The sequence below is a fragment of the Trachypithecus francoisi genome, unplaced genomic scaffold, assembly GCF_009764315.1.
Source record: "Trachypithecus francoisi isolate TF-2019V2 unplaced genomic scaffold, Tfra_2.0 Lachesis_group3, whole genome shotgun sequence".
NCBI classification, from domain to species: Eukaryota; Metazoa; Chordata; class Mammalia; order Primates; family Cercopithecidae; genus Trachypithecus; species Trachypithecus francoisi.
The window spans coordinates 148,696,946-148,715,407 of NW_022681468.1; the positions used below are offsets into that span (position 1 = coordinate 148,696,946).

At 46.3% G+C, this 18,462-nt stretch overlaps 1 protein-coding gene across 1 annotated transcript in view; it reads left to right on the top strand.

Annotated features, from left to right (window-relative positions):
• Positions 1–18,462, top strand: part of RTF1 (RTF1 homolog, Paf1/RNA polymerase II complex component) — a 73,951-nt gene that overhangs the window by 16,198 nt on the left and 39,291 nt on the right. The window contains exon 2 of the mRNA XM_033190482.1: positions 6,195–6,305. Coding sequence (XP_033046373.1) covers positions 6,195–6,305 — 111 coding nt within the window. The remainder of the gene's footprint in view (positions 1–6,194; positions 6,306–18,462) is intronic.

The window sequence follows — 18,462 nt, forward strand, 5'->3', positions numbered from 1 at the left end:
CTTCTTTTTTATTTTATTTTATTTTTTTTTTTTTTTGAGGCGGAGTCTCGCTCTGTCGCCCGGACTGGAGTGCAGTGGCCAGATCTCAGCTCACTGCAAGCTCCGCGTCCCGGGTTTACGCCATTCTCCTGCCTCAGCCTCCCGAGTAGCTGGGACTACAGACGCCCGCCACCTCGCCCAGCTAGTTTTTGTATTTTTAGTAGAGACGGGGTTTCACCGTGTTAGCCGGGATGGTCTCGAGCTCCTGACCTCGTGATCCGCCCGTCTCGGCCTCCCAAAGTGCTGGGATTACAGGCTTGATCCACCGCGCCCGGCCTTTTTATTTTTTAAGACACAGGATTTCACCCATTGCCCAGCCTAGAGTGCAGTGGCGAGATCCTAGCTCACTGTGGCCTCGACTTTCGAACTCAAGTGACCCTCCAACCTCAGCCTCCCAAACTATTAGTATTATAGGCGTGAGCCACTGCACCCAGCCCAGAAGTCTTTAAAGCTTATAATACATTAAAGTAATACGGGGAAAAAGGACATGGTAAAGACCATAAACATATTACTATATAACCCAGCAATCCCAGTCCTAGGTATTTACTCAAGTGAAGTAAAAACTAATGTTTACGTAGAAGACTGTACATGAACATAGAATTACCCCCAAATGGTAACAACTCAGATGTTTTATTGTTATTGTTGTTGTTCGCTACCACACTTTTTTTTTTTTTTTTTTTGATGGAGTTTTGCACTTGTTGCCCAGGCTGGAGTGGAATGGCGTGATCTCATGTAACCTCTGCCTCCCGGGTTCAAACAATTCTCCTGCCTCAGCTTCCTGAGTAGCTAGGATTATAGGCATGTGCCACCATGCTCGGCTAATTTTGTATTTTTAGTAGAGATGGGGTTTCTCCATGTTGGTCAGGCTGGTCTCGAACTCCTGACCTCAGGTGATGTGCCTGCCTTGGCCTCTCATAGTGCTGGGATTACAGGCATGAGCCACCGTGCTTGGCCTTTTTTTTTTTTTTAAGTAAAGACAAGGTCATGCTATGTTGCCAAACTGGTCTCAAACTTTTGGGCTCAAGTGGTCCTCCCACCTTGACTACAGGTGCATGCCACCACACCCAGCTAATCTTTTGTATTTTTAGTAGAGACAGGGTTTCACCGTGTTAACCAGGATGGTCTCGATCTCCTGACCTCATGATCCACCTGCCTTGGCCTCCCAAAGTGCTGGGATTATAGGCGTGAACCACTACACCTAGCACAGATGTTTTTCAGCTGGTAAATGGTTCAACAAAGTGTGATACATTCATTCAGTGGAATACTACTTATCAAAAATAGAGACAAACTATAGTAATGATACATGCTGCAATGTGAATGAATCTCAGATGCTCTATGCCAAATGAAAGAAGCCAGACTCAAAAGGCTAAGGTACTATATGATTCTATCTATATGATGTTCCATAGGAATAGAAAACAGGTCTCTAGTTGCCAGGGAATGGGAGAAGGGATGTACAAAGACAAGAGAATTGAGGGATGATGGAACTATAGAGTGTAGATGATGGGATATGGAGTGGAACCTCCTTAACAGGAAGGCAGTACTAATGTGTGTGTTTTTTTTTTTTTAGAGGCAGAGTCTCACTGTGTTGCCCAGGCTGGAGTGCAGTGGCACGATCTGGGCTCACTGCAAGCTCCGCCTCCCGGGTTCACGCCATTCTCCTGCCTCAGCCTCCTAAGTAGCTGGGACTAGAAGCGCCCGCCACCACGCCTGGTTAATTTTTTGTATTTTTAGTAGAGACGGGGTTTCACCATGGTAGCCAGGATGGTCTCTATCTCCTGACCTCGTGATCCACCCACCTCGGCCTCCCAAAGCGCTGCAATTACAGACATGAGCCACCGCGCCCGGCCGTGCTTTTTTTTTTTTTGAGATAGAGTCTTGCTCTGTCACCTGGACTGGAGTGCAGTGGGGCGATTTCTGCTCACTGCAACCTCCGCCTCCTGAGTTCAAGCAATTCTCCTGCCTCAGCCTCCCGAGTAGCTGGGATTACAGGTGCACGCCACCATACCCGGCTAATTTTTTGTATTTTTAGTAGAAACGGGGTTTCACTATGTTGGCCAGGATGGGCTCAAAGTCTTGACCTCGTAATCTGCCCACCCTGGCCTCCTAAAGTGCTGGGATTACAGGCGTGAGTCACTGCGCCTGGCCGGCAGTACTCATGTCTTAACACTTTAGTTACAGTAACTTTTTTTTATGTTTCTGTTTTTTGAGATGGAGTCTTGCTCTGTCTCCCAGGCTGGAGTGCAGTGGCATGATCTTGGCTCACTGCAACTTCTGCCTCCCAGGTTCAAGCAATTCTCCTGCCTGTAGCCTCCTGCCTACAGTAACTTTTAGCAACTGTCTACTCTGTTTTGATTGAAAGCAAATCCAAATCTCTGTTATAATCAATTGGTATCAAAACAGGAATACCAGTGTATTTGTGAACCTGAAAGGGTCAGAGAAGAGATTAGATCTTCTCTGTATCAGAGAAGATACAGATCTTGACTGTGGTCGTGGTTTAAAGTATTTGTCAAACTCATAGAACTATATGTATTAGCATATTAGAAGAGTATATTAGAAAGGATAAAATATACTATATATAAATTATACCTCAAGTTTGGGTTTTTTGTTTTGTTTTTGTAGATACTGGGTCTCTACAAGCAAGCCTCCCACCTTGGCCTCCCAAAGTGTTGGGATTATAGGTGTAAACCACTGTGCCCAATTTACCTCAAGTTTTAAAATGACTATAAACACCCAAGTGTTGATATAATTTGCATTTGGTCCACAGAGTGACCATTTTGGTATGAAAAAGTAGAGTATGATTTCAGTCTTTCAGGAAGTTGGTATGTTAGCTCTCTGTAGTGAAATGACAAGAGTTAACATTTTATGAGTGTTTATGAACAAGAAAGTGTCAGCTGCTTAATCTGAGAAGGTCATTTCTCATTCTAGCCAAGGAGGGAGGGTGTACTCCTAAAATAGAAAGAGACTGGGAGAATAAAACAGATACTTTGTAGTAGTCTGTTATTTTACAATCTGTCCTGGCACTTAATCCATAATTGTATAGTGCCATCATCATTAAGGAATATTACTACTAGTGTTTATTAGCTTTATCTTCTTTCTTGTGGCAGAAGGGAAAAATGTTTTAGACTAGTAAACCATGACTCAGTTAGGAGCCAGGGTTCTATCTGCCGAGGGTTGAATCCTGACTCTGTCGTGTACCAGCTGTATTACCAGGTAAGTTACACAGCTTGGGGAAGTTACTTAAACTCCTTAGTTTCTTGGCCTGGTGCGGTAGTTCACACCTGTAATCCCAGCACTTTGGGAGGCCAAGGCGGGTGAATCACTTGAGGTCAATAATTCAAGACCAGCCTGGGCAACATGATAAAACCCCATTTCTACTAAAAGAACAAAAATTAGCCAGGCATGGCTGGGTGTGGTGGCACACGCCTGTAATCCCAGCACCCTGGGAGGCCAAGGCAGGCAGATCACGAGGTGGGGAGATTGAGAATATCCTGGCTAACATGGTGAAACCCCGTCTCTACTTAAAAAAAAAAAATTAGCTGGGCTTGGTGACGGGCGCCTGTAGTCCCAGCTACTCGGGAGGCTGAGGCAGGAGAATGGTGTGAACCCAGGAGGCGGAGCTTGCGGTGAGCTGAGACTGTGCCACTGCACTCCAGCCTGGGTAACAGAGCGAGACTCCTTCTAAAAAAAAAAAAATTAGCCGGGAGTGGTGGCGGGCGCCTGTAGTCGCAGCTACTGGGGAGCCTGAGGTAGAAGGAGAATGATGTGAACCCGGGAGGCAGAGCTTGCAGTGAGCTGAGATCATGCCACTGCACTCTAGCCTGAGCGACAGAGCAAGACTCCATCTCAAAAAAAAAAAAATTCGCCAGGCAAGGTGGCATGCTCCTGTAGTCTCATCTACTTGGGAGTCTGAGGCACGGGAATTGCTTGAATCTGGGAGGTGGAGGTTGCAGTCAGCTGAGATCGTGCGCTGTGCTCTAGCCTGGGCAACAGAGTGAGGCTGTGTCTCAAAAACAAGAGACCAGGCCTGGTGACTCACGCCTGTAATCCCAGCACTTTGGGAGGTTGAGGCGGGCAGATCACAAGGTCAGGAGATTGAGACCATCCTGGCCAACTTGGTGAAACCCCGTCTCTACTAAAATACAAACAATCACCCAGGTGTGGTGGCACGTGCCTGTAGTCCCGGCTACTCGGGAGGATGAGGCAGGAGAATCACTTGAACTCAGGAGGCAGAGGTTGCAGTGAGCTGAGATTGCCCCACTGCACTCCAGCCTGGGCGACAGAGCAAGACTCCATCTCGAAACAAACAAACAATAAAAATCAAGAACAGGCCGGGTGCGGTGGCTCAAGCCTGTAATCCCAGCACTTTGGGAGGCCGAGACGGGCGGATCACGAGGTCAGGAGATCGAGACCATCCTGGCTAACCTGGTGAAACCCCGTCTCTACTAAAAAAAAATACAAAAAACTAGCCGGGCTTGGTGACGGGCGCCTGTAGTCCCAGCTACTCGGGAGGCTGAGGCAGGAGAATAGCGGGAACTCGGGAGGTGGAGCTTGCAGTGAGCTGAGATCCAGCCACTGCACTCCAGCCTGGGCGACAGAGCGAGACTCTGTCTCAAAAAAAAAAAAAAAAAATCAAGAACAACAACAAAAATCTCTTTTCTTTCATTATCTTTAAATGGTAATGCTATCAGTTGTTGTGAAGATTAAGTATCAGATGTTTAGAAAAGTACCTGGCATTGGGCTGGGCACAGTGGCTCACGCCTGTAATCCCAGCACTTTGGGAGGCCAAGGTGGGTGGATCATGAGGTCAGGAGATCAAGACCATCCTGGCTAACACGGTGAAACCCTGTCTCTACTAAAAATACAAAAAAATTAGGCCGGGCGCGGTGGCTCAAGCCTGTAATCCCAGCACTTTGGGAGGCCGAGACGGGCGGATCACGAGGTCAGGAGATCCAGACCATCCTGGCTAACATGGTGAAACCCCGTCTCTACTAAAAAATACAAAAAATTAGCCGGGTGAGGTGGCGGGTGCCTGTAGTCCCAGCTACTCGGGAGGCTGAGGCAGGAGAATGGCCTAAACCCGGGAGGCGGAGCTTGCAGTGAGCTGAGATCCGGTCACTGCACTCCAGCCTGGGCGACAGAGCGAGACTCCGTCTCAAAAAAAAAAAAAAAATTAGCCGGGCGTGGTGGCGGGCGCCTGCCAACTACTGGGAGGCTGAGGCAGGAGAATGGTGTGAACCCCGGGAGGCGGAGCTTGCAGTGAGTTGAGGTCGCTCCACTGTACTCCAGCCTGGGCAACACATTGAGACTGTCTCAAAATAAAAGAAAAAAAGAAAAAAGTACCTGGCATCTAGTGAGTACAGTATAATTGTGGACTGATATTGGGATTAGCAGAAAGCAGAGCAAGTAACCTTTTGTTGTGTTTTTGAGTGACTGGACTGAGCTGGGGAGACTTCATGTGAGAAGGGAACCATGTGACAAAGCAAATCTCGGTTGTAGTCATGGCTTACTTACTGGCACTTCCTTCTTACTGTCATCTCACTTAAATGACCAGGACAAGGCAGAGGTGGGTGAATGGGGGAATAGGGCTGGTGAAATTAGGATTCTGGTGTAGTGGCCAGCACACTTACTGCTTGTTGTCAGAAACTGGATTAAACACTGGACGCTTTTTCTGGTTTTAGTATTCAGAGTATAAAATGACCTCAGAAATTACAGTTTGTAAGCTTATTCAAAACTGCCCCACAAATGCCAGTTTTACCATAAAACACAGTAAAAGGTTAGCTAGCTATACCAGTTAAAACAGTGAGTAGGTTACCTTTGTAAACGTGATTCTTACCAGTCCCAGAGAATCAATGCTTCTGTTGTTTAGGGTAGAATCAGGAACAATTTGGGGATAGCCTCCAGTTTGGTTCCAGTTCCTGTCCAACTTCAGACATATATTTCCCATTAAAAAGGTGGGGCAGATTTTGTAAACATTTCTTCAGCACCTTGGAATCCTAGCAGTCAGTCTGTTCATGCTGATAGAAGTCCCTGTGACAGTGTCCTTTAGTTGAAAGCACAAAAATATAAAAAAGATCTAGAGAGGGTGGGCATTTTGTTATTCTTGGATATTCTTTCTCTGCTGAACAAAACTGATGTGCCTATTTCTGTCCCATTAGGAGCTCTTGTCCCTGGCAAAGCGAAAGCGCAGTGACTCTGAGGAGAAGGAGCCGCCTGTGAGTCAGCCTGCAGCCTCGTCAGACTCGGAGACGTCTGACAGTGACGATGAGGTGGGTGTGGAGGGCCTCAGCTTCTGGGACCATTAGATAGTTGAGGGTCCTCACTTTGGTGGCTCCTGTTGGCCTCACTTCCTTAAACTGAGACTTACAACGTAAGATCTACAAGAATTTTTTGGGGAAAGAAAATGGTGTAAGGAAGGCCGGGCGTGGTGGCTCATGCCTGTAATCCCAGCACTTTGGGAGGCTGAGGTGGGTCGATCACCTGAGGTCAGGAGTTCGAGACCAGCCTGGCCAACATGGGGAAACCCTGTCTCTACTAAAAAATACAAAAATTAGCTGGGCATGGTGGCGCATGCCTGTAATCCCAGCTACTCCGGAGGTAGGAGAATTCCTTGAACCCAGGAGGCAGAAGTTGCAGTGAGCCTAGATCGCCCCACTGTATTCCAGCCTGGGTGACAATGCAAGACTGTCTCAAAAAAAAAAAAAAAAAAAAAAAGAAAATGGTGTAATGAAAGCTACTGAATGTCAATGTCATATTCATTGTGCCGCAAGTTACCTAGTGGGTCCCTCTGCAGAACATGCGTAGCCATTCTGTAGCCTTTTTTTTTTTTTTTTTTTAGCCTTATTGCAGAAATGATACAGTCAGTAGTCATGTTTTTTTCTTTTTTCTTTTTTTTTGAGACAGAGTCTTGCTCTCTTGCCCAGGCTGGAGTGCAGTGGCGCAGTCTCTGCTCACTGCACTGGGTTCACGCCATTCTCCTGCCTCAGCCTCCCGAGTAGCTGGGACTATAGGCACCTGCCACCATGCCTGGCTAATTTTTTTTATTATTTTTAGTGGAGATGGGGTTTCACCTTGTTAGTCAGGATGATCTTGATCTCCTGACCTCGTGATCCACCTGCCTCGGCCTCCCAAAGTGCTGGGATTACAGGCGTGAGCCGCCGCGTCCGGCCTCTCTTTTTAATTTTTGAGTCATCTTTTTAATCTCACTTTCATGTTAGAAAATAAATTCTATCAAGGATGCCATAGTTTAATGGGAAATACTTTAGTGAGAAAAGAATCTTTCTTTGGGAAGGTTGATTCAACATCCCTCAGAGTGATGGTGTTAACTTCAAAGGAGGAAAATCCAACTGTTCATTGTCTAGACCACGGTCAGTGACTTTCCCAAATTACCTACCAACAATGGCAGGCCCTAAACGGTCCAGAACCTTAATGAAGACAGGGATAAGGGAACAGATATTTGAAACACTTCTACATGTTTCTCATTTGATTTGTTTATTTTATTTTATTTTTTTGAGAAGGAGTCTCACTCTGTTGCCCAGGCCAGAGTACAGTGGCATGATCTTGGCTCATTGCAACCTCTGCCTCTCGGGTTCAACTGATTCTCTTGCTTCAGCCTCCCGAGTAGCTGGCACTACAAGCATGCATCACAATGCCCGACTGATTTTTTTAGTTTTAGTGGAGACAGGGTTTCACCATGTTTGCCATTCTGATCTCAAACTTCCGAGCACAGTTGATCCACCCGCCTTGGCCTCCCAAACTGCTGAGATTACAGGCGTGTACATCAAGCCTTCCATTTGATTTAAAGTATTTTCTTCCCCTTAGTAATTCCTTGGAGAGAAGCCGGATATCACCTTTCAATGTAATTTCTTACCCTGTAGCCTAGGAAAATATTTGTTAACAGTAAAATAAAAAATGTTTATTAATACAATGAAATTTAATTAGCAGCTGAATAGTGTTTACCTGTGTCCTGAATGTGCATATTGGAGTGATTCCCTTCTGATCAACTGCAGTGATAATCTTTTTTTTTTTTTTTTTTAAGAGTGAGTCTTACTCTGTCACCCAGGCTAGAGTGCAGTGGCACAATCTCAGCTCACTGCAACCTCTGCCTCCTGAGTTCAAGCGATTCTCCTGCCTCAGCCTCTCGAGTAGCTGGAATTACAGGCATGCCCCACCACACCCGGCTAGTTTTTGTATTTTTAGTAGAGACAAGGTTTCACCATGTTGGCCAGGCTGGTCTCGAAATTTTGACCCCAGGTGATCTACCCTCTTCAACCTCCCAAAGTGTTGGGATTATGAGCGTGAGCTACTGCACCCAGCCATGATATTCTCTTAATCTTAAATAATTTAATAGATCTAAAATTGCTTTCTGCAGCAAGAAGTCATGAAAGTTTACTCTTTTGAGGCCCAGTCTCACTGTGTCTGCCAGGCTGTAGTGCAGTGGCGTGATCTTGCAAGGCTCACAGCAACCTCTGCCTCCCGGGTTCAAGCAACTCTCCTGCCTCAGCCTCCTCAGTAACTGGAACTACAGCCATGTGCCACCACACCCGGCTGATTTTTTATTTTTAGTAGAGACGGCGTTTCACTGTGTTGGCCAGGGTGGTCTCGAACTCCTGACCTCAGGTGACCCGCCTCATTGGCCTCCCAAAGTGCTGGGATTACAGGCATGAGCTACCGAACCCAGCCTCTTTTTTTTTTTTTGTGACAGAGTCTCACTTTGTGGAGTGCAGTGGTGTGATCTCGGCTCACTGCAACCTCTGCCTCCTGGGTTCAAGCAATTCCCCTGCCTCAGCCTCCCGAGTAGCTGGGACTGCAGGCGCATGTCACCACACCCAGCTAATTTTTTGTAGTTTTAGTAGAGTCGGGGTTTCACCATGTTAGCCAGGATAGTCTCATTCTCCTGACCTTGTGATCAGCCACCATGCCTGGCCAAAAGTTTATTCTTTGTTTTTTTTTGTTTTTTTTTTTTTTTGAGACGGAGTCTCGCTCTGTCGCCCAGGCTGGAGTGCAGTGGCCGGATCTCAGCTCATTGCAAGCTCTGCCTCCCGGGTTTATGCCATTCTCCTGCCTCAGCCTCCCGAGTAGCTGGGACTACAGGCGCCCGCCACCTCGCCCGGCTAATTTTTTGTATTTTTTAGTGGAGACGGGGTTTCACCGTGTTAGCCAGGATGGTCTCGATCTCCTGACCTCGTGATCCGCCCATCTTGGCCTCCCAAAGTGCTGGGATTACAGGCTTGAGCCACCGCGCCCGGCCACCAAAAGTTTATTCTTTTGTTTGTTTTTAATGGAGGAGCTATAATTTCTCTCAAATTAATAAAAAATCAGAGGGGGTCTATGAAATAATTTGCTTTTTCATTTTGTTTTCTATTTTCTTTCTTTAAATGCCTAGATAACACAGAAAAACCTTGAAATAATTTTCTCTCCCACTATTCTTTTTTTTTTTTTTGAGACCTAGTCTTGCTCTGTCGCCCAGGCTCTCCCACTATTCTTATAGCTACTTTTATTTATTTATTTATTTTTTGAGACGGAGTCTTGCTCTGTCGCCCAGGCTGGAGTGCAGTGGCCGGATCTCAGCTCACTGCAAGCTCCGCCTCCCAGGTTTACGCCATTCTCCTGCCTCAGCCTCCTGAGTAGCTGGGACAACAGGCGCCCGCCACCTCGCCCGGCTAGTTTTTTCTGTTTTTTAGTAGAGACGGGGTTTCACCGGGTTAGCCAGGATGGTCTCGATTTCCTGACCTCGTGATCCGCCCGTCTCGGCCTCCCAAAGTGCTGGGATTACAGGCTTGAGCCACCACGCCCGGCCGCTACTTTTATTTTTCATGTTTCAGAAGTCAGCTGCTGTGGTCCACCCTTGCCACTCAATATTCTATTAAGTTCGAATCTGTGTTATGGCTGGAATACCTTGTAATGTGTTTGTGGTCTCTGTTATTCCTTAAGATACAAGCAGTAAGTCCGCTTGGAACACATTCACTCTCCATATTTCTGTTGTTAAAGTTAGGTCAGAGTCCTAACTTTCGAGGCTACTATTGAGATTCCCTTCCTCCTTTTTTTTTTTTTTTTTTTTGAGGCGGAGTCTCGCTCTGTCGCCCGGACTGGAGTGCAGTGGCCAGCTCTCAGCTCACTGCAAGCTCCGCCTCCCGGGTTTACGCCATTCTCCGGCCTCAGCCTCCCGAGTAGCTGGGACTACAGGCGCCCACCACCTCACCTGGCTAGTTTTTGTATTTTTAGTAGAGACGGGGTTTCACCGTGTTAGCCAGGATGGTCTCGATCTCCTGACCTCGTGATCCGCCTGTCTCGGCCTCCCAAAGTGCTGGGATTACAGGCTTGAGCCACTGCGCCCGGCCTCCCTTCCTCCTTTTTTAGCCAAAGCATTAGAGGAGCCCACAACTTGTGTTGGAGGAGATCCACATCCATAAAATCCTTTATGGTTTAGGGTTCGCTTTATTACTCGCAGCTGCTTAATAATGTAAAAAACTGCTCATCTTAGAACACTACCCAACGATTTGTACACATATTGGAGAAAAAGCTGACAGTAGGCGTCACCCTGCCCAGTAGGAAATGAGCCTTTGAATGACTTTTCCCCTACAGGATTCTTAGCTCCTGCTGCTTCCTCCAGGTTCTAGTTCTCCAGGCCCTCAGGCTTATTTTACTCTACTCCAGTCCCTCTCTCATGAGAGCAGCGTCTATATCGTGGTCATTCTGAAAGATGCCTGTTTTTCGGTTTGCATCATGTCTCTTTGGCTCAAGATACTAACTTAGAACAGAGCACCTCAGAGTTAGAGCAAATGGTTCATTATTTTGGACAATTCAGAAAATAACTATTAAAATCTTTATTAAAAAATTCAGCCACTGTATAACTCAATGTTATTACTGTGAGCTCAAACTTATTGCTGCTGTGGACCTTTTAGATTGTGTAAGGGACTTCTGAGAGATTCTTAAGACATAAAGTTTGAGACAGTGGCTCTTTATTTCCCTTTCATAATGTGTTTTGTTGTTGTTGTTGTTGTTGTTTTTTGAGACGGACGGAGTCTCTCTTTGTTGCCCAGGCTGGAGTGCAGTGGCGCGATCTTGGCTCACTGCAAGCTCTGCCTCCCGGGTTCATGCCATTCTCCTGCCTCAGCCTTCGAGCAGCTGGGACTACAGGCACCCACCACCACGCCCGGCTAATTTTTTGTATTTTTAGTAGAGAGGGGGTTTCACTGTGCTAGCCATGTTGGTCTCTATCTCCTGACCTCATGATCTGCCCGCCTTGGCCTCCCAAAGCGCTGGGATTACAGGTGTGAGCCACTGTCATAATGATTATTAATACATCTTTCATGGGTAAAAAAAACACATACCAAAGTAGTTTGCTATGTCTTCTCGTTTCTTCAACTTTTGTGTCTTTATCGCCTACCTTTTAGAAATTTGGTTGTTAAAGTGGCAGTTCTCAGGCTGGGCATTTGTCTCATGCCTGTAATCCCAGCACTTTGGGAGGCCGAGGCAGGTGGATCACTTGAGGTCAGGAGTTCAAGACCAGATGGGCCAACATGGCGAAACCCTGTCTCTACTAAAAATACAAAAATTAGCCGGGTGTGGTAGCGGGCGCCTGTAGTCCTAGCTACTCGGGAGGCTGAGGTATGAGAATCGCTTGAGCCCAGAATGAGCCCAAAAGGCAGAGGTTGCAGTGAGCTGAGAACACTCCACTACACTCCAGCCTGGGCGCCAGAGTGAGACTGCATCTCAATAAAAATAAATAAATAAAGTGGCAATTTTCCATCAGAGGACGCCCTCCCTGTACCAGAAGCTGCCCTGGAGTTTCTTCAAACTTATATATGTCTCTCTTACTGTTTATTTTCATTAGTGAGCCATGAATATAGGTAGAAAGAAATACGTTTGTCCCCTCAGATTTGCTAGGACAGAAAATTGGCCAAGAACAACTGAGCTAAAAAGTTAATTGGTAATTTTTTTTTTTTTTTTTTTTTTTTTTTTTTTTTTTGTGGCGGAGTCTCGCTCTGTCGCCCGGACTGGAGTGCAGTGGCCGGATCTCAGCTCACTGCAAGCTCCGCCTCCCGGGTTTACGCCATTCTCCTGCCTCAGCCTCCTGAGTAGCTGGAACTACAGGCGCCCGCCACCTCGCCCGGCTCGTTTTTGTATTTTTAGTAGAGATGGGGTTTCACCGTGTTAGCCAGGATGGGGTAATTTGTTTATAAAATCAGAGACATGCACTGATTTTAGAGCAAAAAGATATTTAGCTGCCGGGCGCAGTGGCTCAAGCCTGTAATCCCAGCACTTTGGGAGGCCGAGACAGGTGGATCACGAGGTCAGGAGATCGAGACCATCCTGGCTAACACGGTGAAACCCCGTCTCTACTAAAAAAAATACAAAAATCTAGCCGGGCAAGGTGGCGAGCGCCTGTAGTCCCAGCTACTGCGGAGGCTGAGGCAGGAGAATGGCATAAACCCAGGAGGCGGAGCTTGCAGTGAGCTGAGATCCGGCCACTGCACTCCAGCCCGGGCGACAGAGCGAGACTCCATCTCAAAAAAAAAAAAAAAAAGATATTTAGCTAATTGATGAGCAGGGAGGGGAAATGGAGAGAAGCTCTGAAAGTTTTCTATCCAGAAAAAAATGGATACACTGGACATTAAGTATAATGTCATATTAATGAGGAAATAAGTAGATGTTTCACGTATAATGTATCTTGGCTGGGGGAAAAACTGAAATTTAATGACAGTATATACTTGTCCTATTATTTTTGGTGATTGAATTATTCTTGGTATCTGGAGGCACATGTAAAACTAAGAAGCAAGGCTGTTTGTAAGATTTACATTGGCCAAGGTCATAATGCTGTGGTGTGGCACTTTGATGCTATCTATCACTTCCTCTCCTTGAAAGCATTTGATAGGAGAAGAAACATCAAGGATTCAAACAAGAGTGATTGGAAGGGAAAATAACAAGATGAGGAAGAGGAGAGCTAGCAGCCATTCGATCATGAGTTGGGGTTAAAAAAAAAAATGGCCAGCAGGGTGTGGTGGCTCACACCTGTAATCCAGCGATTTGGGAGGCCAAGGTGGGAGGATTACTTGAGCTGGGAAGTTCAAGACCAGCCTGAACAACATGGCAAAACCCCATCTCTACTAAAAATACAAAAATTATTGTAGCTAGAGGTGCAATAACAGAAAAATTAGGCTGGGTGCAGTAGCTCACTCCTGTAATCCCAGCACTTTGGAGGCTGAGATGGGTGGATCACGAGGGCAGGAGCTCGAGACCATCCTGGCTAACATGGTGAAACCCTGTCTCTACTAAAAACATGAAACATGAAAAAATTAGCCGGGTGTGGTGGCGGGCGCCTCTAGTCCCAGCTACTCCAGAGACTGAGGCAGGAGAATGGCGTGAACCCGGAAGGCGGAGCTTGCATTGAGCCGAGATTGCACCACTACACTCCAGCCTGGGCGACAGAGCAAGACTCCATCTCAAATAAATACATACATACATACATACATACATACATACATACATACATAAAAATTAAAAAGGAAAAAAAAGACTTTTAAAAAATACAAGAATTAGGTGTGGTGGTGTGCACCTGTAGCCCCAGCTACTCAGGAGGCTGAGGTGGGAGGATCACCTAAGCCCAGGAGGTCAAGGGTGCAGTGAGCAGTAATCATGCCACTGCATTCCAACCTGGGCGACAGAGTGAGACTCTATCTCAAAAGAAAAAATAAAAATACTTCATAGGTTTTTTTTTTTTTTTTAGCCAGAGTCTCACTCTGTCGCCCAGGCTAGAGTGCAGTGGCGCAATCTCGGCTCACTGCAACCTCCGCCTCCCAGGTTCAAGCGATTCTCCTGCCTCAGCCTCTCAATTAGCTGGGATTACAGGCATCTGCCGCCACGCCCGGCTAATTTGTTGTATTTTTAGAAGAGAAGGGGTTTCACCGTGTTGCCCAGGCTGGTGTTGAACTCCTGAGCTCAGGCGATCTGCCTGCCTCGGGCTGTCAAAATGCTAGGATTACAGGCGTGAGCCACTGCGGCCAGCCCGTTGGATATCATGTGTAGTAGTTTTTCCGTTGATTTAAAGCCATGACTATGAATAACAGTTTCTGTACTGTAAAAAAAAGTCTTCCAAAATATCAAGCTGTGTGGTACTGCTTTATACGGCTTCCTTTCTCCTCTGTTATTATTGGTGAGAAGTGACCATTGTGCTCATTTCTTGGTAATGTCTTCTTTAACACTTCCAACTTACTGCATCTGTTCTTCGTGGGGTCAGGAAGCCAGGGAATGCCATAGAGTTTAGGCTGGAATACTGCGCTTTAGTGCTTGAACTTAGTAACAGCTATTTAGATTGCTCGTGAGCTTTATATTTTATTTTATTTTATTTTATTTATTTATTTTGAGACAGAGTCTCTCTCTGTTGCCCAGGCTAGAGTGCAGTGGCGCGATCTTGGCTCACTGCAAGCTCTGCCTCCCAGGTCCATGCCATTCTCCTGCCTCAGCCTCCCAAGTAGCTGGGACTACAGGTGCCCACCACCACGCCCAGCTAATTTTTTTTTTGTATTTTTAGTAGAGACGGGGTTCCTCCTCCTGACCTTGTGATCCACCCACCTCGGCCTCCTGACCTTGTGATCCACCCACCTCGGCCTCCCAAAGTGCTGGAATTACAGACGTGAGCCACTGCGCCTGGCCTCATAAGCTTTATTTTTTACACATTGGTTCTTAACTGTGTAGACAAGCAGACAGTAACTCCTCATCTTTCTAGACACCATTAAGATCTCATTGCAAGAATTTGGAATAAGGTGATTTTCATGGACTAGTTTAATTGCTCAAATGTATTTACAAGAAATTCCAACACTCCCAACCTAACAGTGTAATGTAGTATTAATTATATTGTGCATTTTTTGGTATCATTTCTGTTTTGCTTGTGCTTTTGTCTTTATAACTAGACTACAAGTTTTTGTGATTGAGTGCAAGGATTCTTTATGCTTTCTAGTTGAATGTATGTGATTGCTTGATGATGAAATACAATAGTGTCTTTTGTACTTTGTCTGATTAATTACACAGTAGAAAGGAAAAGAAAGCTAAGATATTCTTCATGTCTTCAGGCTGACATTAAATTGGATTTACTGCCTCCTGTCACTTGGGATTTTAAAAATTTGCATTTGCTCTTCAACTCCTCTGACCGCCCCCCCCTTTTTTTTTTTTCTTTTTGGAAACAGAGTCTTGCTCTGTCAAGAAGGCTGGAGCGGGCCGGGCGCGGTGGCTCAAGCCTGTAATCCCAGCACTTTGGGAGGCCGAGACGGGCGGATCACGAGGTCAGGAGATCGAGACCATCCTGGCTAACACGGTGAAACCCCGTCTCTACTAAAAATACGAAAAACTAGCCGGGCGAGGTGGCGGGCGCCTGTGGTCCCAGCTACTCGGGAGGCTGAGGCAGGAGAATGGCGTAAACCCGGGAGGCGGAGCTTGCAGTGAGCTGAGATCCGGCCACTGCACTCCAGACCGGGCGACAGAGCAAGACTCCGTCTCAAAAAAAAAAAAAAAGAAGGCTGGAGTGTGGTGGCTCAATGTCTGCTCACTGCAACATCTGCCTCTTGGGTTCAGGCAATTCCTGTGCTTCTGTATTCCAAGTAGCTGGGATTACAGGCACATGCTACCACGCCCAGTTAATTTTTTGTATTTTTAGTAGAGACAGGATTTCACTGTGTTGACCAGGCTGGTCTTGAACTCCTGGCCTCAAGTGATCCGCCCGCCTCGGCCTCCCAAAGTGCTGGTCCCAGCACGGGTGTGAGCCACCCCACCCAGCTTCCTCTGACTCTTTTTTTATTTTCAGAAAAAAACACCTAAATCAAGAACTGTGCCCTCTCAAACACATCTCTTCTGTGGCCATTGTCAATATCTAGAGTAATGACTATAGAACCTTTCTTTCTTTTTTTTTTTTTTGAGACGGAGTCTCGCTCTGTCGCCCAGGCTGGAGTGCAGTGGCCGGATCTCAGCTCACTGCAAGCTCCGCCTCCCGGGTTTACGCCATTCTCTCGCCTCAGCCTCCCGAGTAGCTGGGACTACAGGCGCCCGCCATCTCGCCCGGCTAATTTTTTGTATTTTTTTAGTAGAGACGGGGTTTCACAGTGTTAGCCAGGATGGTCTCGATCTCCTGACCTCGTGATCCGCTCGTCTCGGCCTCCCAAAGTGCTGGGATTACAGGCTTGAGCCACCGCGCCCGGCCTATTATTTTATTTTCATAAAATAGTACCTCACATGTACATAGAACTTCCTGGTTTCTAGTGTGCTCTAAAACTCTTCTTATTCTCTCTCCTTTTAGTCTCACACTACCCTGGTAGGTGGTCAAGGCAGTGTTATTATTCCTACTTTATAAATAAGGAAACACTCTCTAGTTAGAGGCTTGGCTCTATCTCAGTTCTTTAGACCCTCATCCCAGTATAGTTTGTCACTAGCCCAGTTGTTACTCTTTTTTTTTTTTTTGGAGACAGTCTCCCTCTGTCACCCAGGCTGGGGTGCAGTGGTGCAATCTTGGCTGACTGCAACCTCCACCTCCCAGGTTCAAGCAATTCTCCTGCCTCAGCCTCCTGAGTAACTGGAATTGTAGGTGCCCACCACCAGGCCCAGCTAATTTTTGTATTTTTAGTAGAGTCAGGATTTCACCATGTTGGCCAGGCTGGTCTTGAACTCCTGACTCCAAGTAATCCACCTGCTTCCGTCTCCCAAAGCGTTGGGATTACAGGCATGAGTCACCACACCCAGTCCCAGCTGTTATTCTTGAACCCTACTTACTGAGAGGTATTTTATTTCACTTGTAAATGCAGTTCAGAGTCACTGGGTTGGAATGGTTTCTGTGCTAGGTCCTGAGACCTAGGAATATGGGTATTCCTTACCTATTAGAAATAACTTGCTCTCTGAAATCTTGAAGTGTCTTTACTTTCCTGCCTTCATCATGCTCAAAGTACTCAGCATCTCAATGCCACCCAGTTCCAGTGCAACCAGTCCCTGCCTTGTGTTTCTTCCCATCTTTCAACTGAGTGCCCAGGAGGACAGTTGCTTCACAGAATGAAGACCTGCTTAGAACATTCTATACACACTCATGTGGGAATATAGTACTCACCTTCCTTGTTTCACTAGGTAATTGTTGCCCATTAGAATATCTGTTACATCAGTGAGAGTCAAACTGCCAATCTCTATTATTGGGAAGAAAACATATTCCATCCAGTATCTTTTTAAGTTTTCTTCATCGCATATTTACAAAATACTTTTCTGGTGTTCTGTGGGGCTGCATACATGTACACCTAGGAAAGCAGGATGTGAGTGTGTACAAGAGTCCTGACAATGGATCCTTTCCTTTACCCAGATAGATGGTTTTTGAGCAGTGGTCATTGGGAGATCCTCTGGCCTCTGTACTTGGTTCAGATGCAGATCAGTGGGTGTTCATTTTCTCATTCTTGGCTTATGTTTGGGGCATTTGAGGGCACTTTGAAGGTTATAACAGAGCTTACCTTTCAGTAGACCCACAGTTCTCAAAACGGTTTAAGAAGTGCCAGATCATGTCCTCTACTTCCTCCTGGATGGGGAAAGTATAAGAACATCCCTTTAATTCTCTGCTTTATTCTTTAGATCCCATTTACTACTACACCCTGGTGAAGTCATTCATTTTCCCTCTGTCTCAGAATCAGGTGAATAAGACTTTTGCAGGGATGGGTGAGCCATCTCTGGACTAACAGCTGGATTAAGATATTTCCATATCAATTCTGCTTAGACTCTGTTCTTGGGAGAAGAGGTACAGAGCAAATATTTTAAGTATGTGCTTAGGCAAAAAAGTGTTCAGGAATCTCTGGTTTATAGGAGTAAATGTGATCTATTTTCCAAGAAAAAAATCTTTGGGAGATTATTGGGACCTATTTGAGTCTCTTTCCTTGGATTAAATAAGAATAATGATGAGACTGGCTTCCAGATTTTAAGTGATCATTTATCTTTGAGTGGTGGCAATACAGGTGATTTAAAAAAAAATAATCAAATTAGGCCGCACGCGGTGGCTCAAGCCTGTAATCCCAGCACTTTGGGAGGCCGAGACGGGCGGATCACAAGGTCAGGAGATCGAGACCATCCTGGCTAACATGGTGAAACCCCGTCTCTACTAAAAAATACAAAAAACTAGCCGGAGGAGGTGGCGGGCGCCTGTAGTCCCAGCTACTCGGGAGGCTGAGGCAGGAGAATGCCGTGAACCCGGGAGGCGGAGCTTGCAGTGAGCTGAGATCCGGCCACTGCACTCCAGCCCGGGCCACAGAGCGAGACTCCGTCTCAAAAAAAAAAAAAAAAAAATCAAATTAAAAAATAGGAAATATTGGTTGGGTGTGGTAGCTCATACCTGTAGTCTCAGCACTTTGGGAGGCCGAGGCAGGCAGACGCCCTGAGGTCAGGAGTTTGAGACCAGCCTGATCAATATGGTGA